Source organism: Sinocyclocheilus rhinocerous, unplaced genomic scaffold (assembly GCF_001515625.1).
Source record: "Sinocyclocheilus rhinocerous isolate Xijiao unplaced genomic scaffold, SAMN03320098_v1.1 scaffold552, whole genome shotgun sequence".
Taxonomy (NCBI): domain Eukaryota; kingdom Metazoa; phylum Chordata; class Actinopteri; order Cypriniformes; family Cyprinidae; genus Sinocyclocheilus; species Sinocyclocheilus rhinocerous.
The window spans coordinates 796,144-806,342 of record NW_015625574.1 but is presented as its reverse complement, the minus strand read 5'-3'; the positions used below and the strand labels follow the sequence as shown (position 1 = coordinate 806,342).

General features: G+C 37.9%; 1 protein-coding gene across 4 annotated transcripts in view; it reads left to right on the top strand.

The window, feature by feature from the left end:
• mlip (muscular LMNA-interacting protein) overlaps window positions 1-1,748 on the top strand; it is a 31,198-nt gene extending 29,450 nt beyond the window's left edge. For all 4 annotated transcript variants that reach the window (XM_016566971.1, XM_016566962.1, XM_016566957.1 and 1 more), the window contains one exon: window positions 928-1,748. In XM_016566971.1, coding sequence (XP_016422457.1) covers window positions 928-1,125 — 198 coding nt within the window. In that variant the 3' untranslated portion in view covers window positions 1,126-1,748. The remainder of the gene's footprint in view (window positions 1-927) is intronic.
• The last annotated feature ends 8,451 nt before the right edge of the window (window positions 1,749-10,199 follow it).

The window sequence follows — 10,199 nt, the reverse complement described above, 5'->3', positions numbered from 1 at the left end:
ATATATATATATACATACATTTAGGTTGCCTTACAAAATAACATATTTTAACAGTATAAAACAAGCATAAAATACATCAATAATAATAAAAAATACTGCTGAATTGATGTCTGTTACGTTAAAATGTTTGCCTATTTTGAAATGATGCAAATCGTACATATACTAGTATATATTTAACATTTATATATAATCATAGTTGTGCTTTTTCATCTCTAAACTATTGTAAATGGCGTCTTGATGTTTTGAGTCTTTGTAATTATATTTATGTGCTCACAAGCTGTCATTACAGCACAGACAGATAAATCAATATGTACTTGTAACTGTGTCATGAAAAGCTCCCGCAGTATCAGAGCTCAACTCTCTGAACGATTCTGTAGTTGAGATGTGATCTCATTATACCTTTGATGGCTTGGATGACATGTAACAAGAGGGAGTCTAATAGACAGCAGGTGAATTGGTAGCTGTAATGAATGATAAGATTGATAGGCAGGGATAAGGTTGATTTATAGTTTTCATGTAGATAATACCTTAGTCTTTGATGTAAATACCTTAATATGGCAATATCATGGTATTACCACTTGATGCCATCACTTTACCATGGTACCACCACAGTAACACATTCTGTCATTAGAGTTGATCAACTCATCCTGTATTCACACATATTATCATGTTAGTAAAATCAATTAAGATCAGTACGTGTGTGTCATCCTCAAGACATTCTATTATTATTGTACATGCTTAATTTGGGAGTGTGTGGTGTGAGTCTGCGTTATCACAACTCTAAAATAGGCCTACTTTTCTTTTTGCAAAATATATTTTTTCCACTCCTTTCGATTCTGAGAAATGTGAGGACTTGTGAGACCATTGTGGTTTAATGGTTTGACGCTTGGCTCGCATTTCATTAGTAACCAGCATGTGTGTTTTCAGTTTGTCAGCAGTGCGCTCTGCGATGAAACCCAACCAGATGGTAGAGGAGCTTCAGACGGGCAGCCAGCGTGTGGAGAGGGGCTTCCTTCAGAGCCACAAGGAGACTACAAGACAAGGCTGGCATCTCTGATCACTCAGACCAGGATCTCCATGCAAGATGTTCCCACCTCCATGAAACCCCAGGAGACACACATGTGATGCTTACAAGAGAGCCTGAACTGATCGTAACTGTGACTGCACATTAAAAAGCCTATTAAAGGCAGCACACGTCAAGCATCTTAAAAGCTATTCCTTCCTCAATTGAAGATGCACAAAGTAATTTTAATCGAAATGAATGAATATTAAAATGATGTTTGCTTACAAACTCAAGGTCAGGTTTCACCCCAAAATCAAAAGCAAGAATTAATAATAGTTCTATACAACAGACTTTTTTTTCTTTCTTTCTTATTTTGCTGTGAAATCTGACCAGTTGATAACTGTTTTTATACCAGTCACCCAATAAGAGCATAAGAACTGACATGTAATTATTAGTGCACTTTTATGTACAATTATCCAGAATAGTGATTGCTCTGAAATTGGCCCTACTGTCCACCAGTGGCGGCATTTCACAAAACCATACGGTATGGCAGTGGCGTAAATTGGGGGTGGGGGGGTATGCACATTACTAAGCACTGAAATATAAAATAAATAGAAAAGGAAAAAGCGTAAAAAAAAAAAAAAATTAAACACTGCATCGTCAGAGTTGGTATGTGGCTTTATCAGACACTTGCACTTAACATTTTATGAAAATCAAGCTCAAATAGAGTTAACAAGGTTTTTGACCAGCAAATGACGGAGATCTGTGTTTTGTCTGTCATTACAACAGCCGCATCTGAGGCAGCAAGTGCATCGCATTATACGCTTTCATCAACTTACAGGTTATAACATTTATTGTAGCTATATGGGCGCTTAGTTTTTCATGTCGTTTAATACTCTTCATGATAGACGATGAAGCGCTATATGCATAGGATATTTAAAACGTAGCCTACAAAAGTAGCCTATTGGTTAGACGGCAAAAGCTATTCTCCGCTCTTCAAACACACACAAAAAAATCAGCCTTTATAGACATAGTGTTTTAGTGAAGAAAACGCTGTATTTATTCAGACATCATTTATTATTTACCCTTGCATTGCGAACAAGCCAAGATCTGTCTCCAGGCTTTGTTCTGAATGGAAGCAGGGTGAAGTTAAGAGGTTTTGCTGACAGTTTGAGGATCCATAGCGTTAAAAAGTTTAGTGACAAGCTCTTTTGAATGCTTTTCATTGGTTAAATATTTGTAAAACCCTCAAACAGACATAAGGAAGAGCAATAGCAGTGATTTAAAACAATAATAACGAAATATAATCGAGAGTTTGGATTTTCCACGGCACACCTGACTGGGCTAGGGTATGGCGACTGCCTTACTCTGCCATACGGAAACGCCGCCCCTGCTGTCCACATCACATTTACACAATCACAGTGCCTTTGATATAAGATGGCCTTTTCAGTTCTTTCAATAAAAAACATATGGCATGTCCGAGACGCTTCTCTGTAATGACTGAACTCAAAAATGCACATTCATAATAGAACAGTGTCTATAATAATATTCATGTCTAGGTTCTGTGGGTTTTAACATCTATCTGACATGGCTTCTTTCTCCAAGCGCTCAACTCTAAAATACCCTTCCTTGCAAAACCCTCAAAGATATTTCATACGTGTCCTTTTTTTCACAATCAATTTTCATTTAGAGCACAAAATAGGTCTGAAATCTGATTACTTAAGCCATTTACTGCAGACACACAGTTCTGTCAAAAGCTGCATTAATGGTGCCTGAACAAAATCAATATTGGCCAGTCAATACTTGTCTGTCCGATTTTGAAATTCTGTTCCAGGGTTTCCTAACTTGGCATTCACAATTTCAAATTATAATATAATACAAACAACTGCACATTGAGTAATTCACAGACTGAAGGGTGAAGAAAGCAAACCCTTGAATTTAGTAACTTGAATACTGACATATTTTCAGCATTTAAACGTACAAAACTGACGTTTTGACGACACCTAAAAATGAATCTTTATGAATATTGAAATCGCGGCATTGATTTTATTATTGTTGTTGTTTTTAGTTGTCATATCAATGGCGTTATGTTTTCAATTGCATTATTAAATTGTTTACTCGCTTACTTAATATGAAATGATAACATTTAGTTCTGTTCTGTGATTTCTGCTGCCAGCTCGTTTCCAAGAATAGGCCCACATGTTAAACAAGACTTAACTTTAAACCCTTAAAATAAATAACATTTCTGCAATCGTTTAACCTTTACTTCTCATGTAATGTTTACTTTGTTTGCCATGGGCCACAAAAGGCGTTTTCTCCGACATGCTGTGACTGACAATAGAACTATAAAATACACCAAAAACGCAACATAATTACGAAATGAAACAATTTTATTCGTGCGCTGTAATCCAAATCTTCAGAATCCATACGACTGCGAGGAACAGACCCAAATCCAAGCCTTTATTCGGCGATCTTCATCTCCATCCCGAACAGCGAGTCCAGTGACCGTAAGCAGCAAAGCCCGCGCCTCTCTTTACAAATGCAAATGTTGCCGCTTCAAACGACAGGTTTTACGGCAGGATAATGTAACGCTCATTGCCTCTTGCCTTCTGCTCTGCACATCACAAACCTTCTGTATTCCGCCAGAGAGGACTGCGGCTGCAACGCATCGTCATTTGGATTACTTTTGGTACATGCTTTTGACATTTTTGCAATAATTCGCTATAAAATGGGTAGGTTTAGGTTTGGGGGTAGGTTAAGGGGTCTAAAAATCTGAATTGCTTATTGATAAAATTATAAAAATGCATCGATGCGAATATCTTAATGATATAAAAGATACGTAAATATTTTGTTTTTTAGCTAAATAATATATATACAAAACATGAAAAATATTTTAAAGGTCTAGTCATTATCTTAATCACTTGGTGCCAGTGGCGGTTCTACATTGAATTACACCCTGGGCGAGACCACCTTCGAGCACAAATTCTGCACAAACAGTTATATTTTATTATAACAACATAAGTGAAAGAGAAAATTATATTTCTCAATTGCACAAATCCTTCATTAGAACATTTGAAAAAAAAAAACACTTAAGAGAATCCAGTTATTTAACTATTGCAATTACAACAGGAAACACACTTTTTAAGGTGCACAATCTCCACCTCCAACATTGCCAAAAGACAATGAACACAATTCTGCACAAAATATGACAGTATAAGTTATCAGAACTTAAATAAATATACACTATATACATAAATGTGCCAAAAATATATACAATCAGATATATAAAAAAATGTAACAAGAGCAGAGAGCAACAATAATATAAAATATTAAGAATAATATACAAATAAAATATAGAATATTCTAAATAGCACAACTCCTTCATCACACAAATGTGAAAACACACTAAAGAGAATCTAATTATTACACTATTGCACTAAGAACAGAAAACACAGGTGAACTGTCCCCCGTGCCCCCCCCCTTTCCCCTTCTCACACAGCTTCTGTGCACGGCACCTTCTCAGCAAGCAGGGGCGCCAATTTACCAATTCCCCACACAGTGAAATGATAGATAATAGAAAACTGCTTCGCGGCGGCGGCGCAAAGGATTTTTTTTTTTAACTGCTCGTGCCGCCCCCCATGTATCATGAAAAAATGCCGCCCCGGGCAGCTGCCCGGTGCGCCCGTGCCAAAAACCGCTACTGCTTGGTGCCCCCTTATTGGTTGGTGCCCCAGGGCACTCGCCCAATCCCGTCTATGGATAATCTGGCCCTGGTTGTCTTAATAGCACAGCTTTCTTTAGTTCATGCCACAGCATCACAGTTGGCTAAAGTTCAGGATTCAAGAAAACATTTTCTTTCTTTTTTTTCAGCCATTCTTTAGTAGGTATTACTTGTGTGCTTTGAATCATTTTCTTGTTGCATCACCAAACCTCTGTAAAGCCTGAAGTCATGAACTGCTGTCTCAACATTCTCCAGTGAAATGTCTTGATACATTTTATAATTCCTTGTTACTTCAATGAGTGCAAAGTATCCAGACCCTGAGGCAGCAAAGCAGCACAGCTGGAAAGAGGTTTTAGTGTGCCCTTTTTCTTGTAATACACATTGTAAATTTTTGCCAGAAAGTTCAACATTTCTCTCAACTGTCCACAGAAGCAGTGTGGATCATCCAGGTTGCCCATCTTGGGCAAATATAAGACATGCCTCAATATATATATATATGATTTTTGTTTGAGCATTTTCTAGCTGTAATGTTTTTTTTTTTGTTTTTTTGCTTTTGGGATTGATGCATGGTTCACACTAAGCAATCTTTCTTGAGAAGAACAGATTTGTAAATAACCAGTCTTTGTGTTCTGTTATTTAAATGACAGGGCATCTGTGAGACCCACACTTCCAATCTCATCTTTCTACTGAACTCCAGTTGGCATTTTGAGAAATCATAACACAGAGCTTCAGCCTGTCCTGTCAATGATCATTCGATGTATCCAATAAATTCTATCTAGTTAAATCTATCTTGTTTAACTCCTGGACAATTACCTCCTTAAATGCCCTGATATTTGAAGGTCAGGGTGACCTTAACACAACATTTGATCATTTTGATAACAAAATGTATTTTTCTGATTAACACTGACATGCTTTTTTGGTACCCGTTCAACCAGACTTGCTGAAACATTATATGTTTAAGGAATGTTCCCTGAGAAAGGAAAGAGGTGCTGTGTCCAATGGTGATGCTATGGGGAATACCTCAGTGTGGCTGCATCAGTGGGCAGTGCTAAACGGGCAATGATGTAGAATCGGTGGGCGGGGCTAAACAGGCAGTGATGTAGAAGCAGGCGTTGATCTTCTTCTGTGGAGGCGGGGTTTACCCATACTATTACATCATAGAGTAGAATATTCCACAAGTTGCCGTTTTGGGTTTGCTGTAAAACCTAATAAATCCAGGTTATAAAACCTAATAAATGTATGTGGCGAGAACCAGCCTAGCCTGGTCTAGGGTGGAGAATGACTTTGAAAAATTCTAGACATGTGGATGCAACTGACAGAGCCTGCCGATCTAATGATAGTGGCAACTGACAGGGCCTGCAGAAGTAATGTCAAGCAGAAAAGCTACTTTTAGTGTAATGAACTTTTCCTGAGTCCATAGGCTTGAAGGGTGCCAAGGTCAACCCCTATAAAACCATGGCCAAATCCCCGGCCGGAACTCTCACATGAACAGCAGACCTAACTCTCACATGAACAGCGGATCCCTATCTGCACATAGATGGATCCGTGCTGAGAGACACGGTTTTCAAACGCTCCTATGTGCTTCTGTGTGCGCGCTCGGTGAAGAGCATTAAGGGATGATCATTGAAGCCAATCACAGTCATATCTGTTGAGCGCGTGAACACTATGGCCAACCGGCAGTGTTTAAGAATCCGCTCAAATGTTATATTATGTATGTTATGTTTTTAAAATTGCAGTACCGACTGGTACCGAAGTTGGTACTTTTGACAACACTACTTCAGACACAATCACTGTCACGGAACACTCTCAATCAAGAAAAAGATCCAATTGCAGCTTTTATTAAAGAGACCAAAAACAGTAATCCACATCAGGGCAAAAGGCAGAAAAAACATGCGCAAGGTAATCCAAAATAAGGAACCCGCAAAAACAGAGCAACAGAAAAGACAAAGTAATAGAATGCAATACTCCAGCAACAAAGGACACAAACCACAGGCTATAAATACAGGTGAACTGAGTATCTCTTAACTACACAAAGTTGAGGGTAATGGACCAATAATCAAAGCAAGGGGAACTGAAGTCCACAAACAATGGACAATGATCCGGGAGGAGTGCCCTCTATTGGCTGTCACTGGACAGAGCGTTGAGTTATTAGTACTTATAAAGCACATATTCTGCATGACCTTATTATCTACATCCCTAATCCTACTCAATACCTAAACTTAACATCTACCTTACTAACTATTAATAAGCAGCAAATTACGTGTTTACTGAGGCAAAAGTCCTACCTGGTCTCATGGCATAAACGTACCTGGGGGCACTTTTTAGCGAGACGCGAAATACGTACCAATAAGTACATATCACTGCAGTTTCCAAAATAAATGAACAAAGTAAAACTCCGACACCTTTTATTCCTTTTCACACAAATTTACAGAGTTTCGATTAATAAAGCGTAATTTTCGCACAATTACTTGAAGAATATCATGTTATGACTTCAAAACAATATTAATATGCTGGGAGATTTGAAAACTGATTATTTTGAACGTTAGCATCGCACATATCCAGCTTCATATCTATGGGCTTTCATTGACGGTAGGTTTGTTCGGTAGCTCACGGAGTATGGAGATGTACTTGAGAGGTGAGGATCCCGTGTAACCACGGTTTGACAAAACAGTTCAAATCTGCATATAAGGAAGTTGAAATGGCACAGTTGCATCAACAGATGTGTTCTTATATCAGTTTTGCATTTGTTAACACTATCAGGTAGGTTTAGGGTTGGGTTTGGTGTAGAGCATATTTCCAACACTATAGAGCATTAACTTTTAGCGTCAGTACACGGATATTTGAATTCTGAACCGCCGCAATACGTACCTGAAGCAACATAATAAAAACACAGCAATATCTATCTATATCAACATAATAAAAATGTGCCAGGGTTCACGTATTGAACCCGTGTTTTAGCGCCACTCAGTGGACGTTTCTCTTTGAAACTGCAGCGAAACGTGCAGTAAGATACGTAAAAATGGTGTTACACAAAAAGTACACAGAGGTACGTATTTTTATGAGACCAGGTTGCAAAAGTCGTAGTTAATGGTTTATTAATAGTGAGAATTAGACCTTAAAATAAAGTGTGACCATGTTTTCTAACATTAAATGTTAATGATAACCGGTAACAGTATTTTATTAACACACAGGATACATTAAGGTAAAAGTCATCTAGGTAATATCACCCCTCCCTCATCTGTTTAATTGCATATGTTGCCTTGTGTTAATCCAAAGAAATTAATTTCCTTTCATATTGTGATATTTGAATTAGGTCACGGATTTAATTTAATAAGTGATTAGTAATTAGAACTGAAATATGTCGGGAAGTAAGACTGCCAAGGCTGAACATGACTAGTTCTTTAATTGAGAGCCTGACTTAAAGTTTTATATTGGTGGACATTTTCAAACACTCTCTACGGGGTCAAATCTTACTGGTTTCATAAACCTCTCAGTCATGACAAAGCTTATAAACAAGTGAGGTGCACAGCTGATCAGGGGTGCGTTTCCCAAAAGCAACTATGGTCGCAAGTTCCGTCGTTACCAATAGATTTCAATGGAACTAACTACCATAGTTAGCTAACGATGCTTTTGGGAAACGCACCCCAGGCTGGTGATTGCCTAGCCAAGCAATAAGGACCCATGCGGGACCAAATCCCACACCTGCCTGACCAAATTAAAGACCAGTAGTTCCTGGCACCACTTCAGTGCACACTGAGCTGTGACGCCTCCAATATTTACAGCAGCTGATTTTCTAAATCTACACCTTGGTCTTCATAGACTAAACTGTGGACTGCTGCCAAGCCTATAATCACGCTGCTGTGCTGTTTTAACCAACACTGAAAGATCAAGCCGGTTTGTGCTAATTACAGGTTGGTATAAGAATCCCAAAACCAGTTTGAAGCTAAAATATCTGAGATTTCTTTTTGGAAATGACCTGACTATTTGCATGTATCAGTAAGTTTTTCACATTTCTAGCCTGTGAGTCAGTATATGCAAATACGCCATAAATAGTCGAGAACAAAACAGAAAGTAAGCAGAAAGTAATGGACTGCTGCCAAGCCTATAATCACGCTGCTGTGCTGTTTTAACCAACACTGAAAGATCAAGCCGGTTTGTGCTAATTACAGGTTGGTATAAGAATCCCAAAACCAGTTTGAAGCTAAAATATCTGAGATTTCTTTTTGGAAATGACCTGACTATTTGCATGTATCAGTAAGTTTTTCACATTTCTAGCCTGTGAGTCAGTATATGCAAATACGCCATAAATAGTCGAGAACAAAACAGTCTATTGGATTGCAGAAAGTAATCCTTGTAAATTATTCTATGAATCTGTTCAGAGGTATTCAACCATGTTTTGGTGTGATCTGCTTCTTCCATTTTCTTACAAATGAGTTCCTTTTCTGTCACTCTAAAACAGATTTTCCAGAAGATACAGATATGGCAAAAAAACGTTCCTAAATTATGTGAACCACAATTTGCGTGATGGAGTTGACCATGTCATGATGGTATCCCACCAGAAAGTTTGCTACTGTGACAGGCAGTTTTACATTTAATCATGATTTATTCTAACAACAACAAACATAATGAATGTCTCATTTTAAAAAAGGTCTCCAAGCAAAACATGTACAAAATTTAATGGCACTTAAGCAGCTTCCCTTGCATGTAATTTGGACCTAATTACTGGAAGTGTTGATTGAGCGGAAATTAATCTCCAGTGCTTCTCAGTTCTCATTAGCCTTCACAAACTGTCTGCATCATAACAAACCGTTTCGACTCAGAAGCAGAAAAAACCAGATTAACAACATAAGAGTATCCATAGTGCCATAACAAAAATGTCATTGATATTTAAAATGTCTCATTGTAAGTATTTTTTCTTCTAATGAATAAAAGACAGCCTGTCAGGTGTTGAGACCTTTTTAATGAGCTTGTATTCACTTCATCTCATTTATTATCCTCTAAATAGAAATTAAGCCCACAAATTTAAGCCCACAGTTTCTTTATGGGATATCGAAGAGCTGTAAAATAAGAAACAGTCTCTCAAATACACAGGCTGGTCAATAGAGGTGTTAAGACTGAAACGTTGCTGCAAGCCAGTCAACAGATAAAGAGTGAGATGCCGAGCGTGATGAACCTGGATGAGCCAGATTAAAGCTTAAGTCTGAGCTCAGACAGATCTTTACATTTCCACTTGTGTAGATGGGAACAGCAAGAAGCCCTGCTATTTGAAAACAGCCAAGTTAGTTTAGATTCAAGTCTTGCATACTAATTCATCATGATTCAGATTCATTGCTGTTAATTTGATTATGGAATGTAACAAATACGGGTGATTTACTGAGAATAATTGCACTTCAAATAAGTTAAAGACACCCATATTTAGGGGATTTTTGCATGTAATAGATCACAACAGTGAGCTCTCACAGCAAAGCATTACTG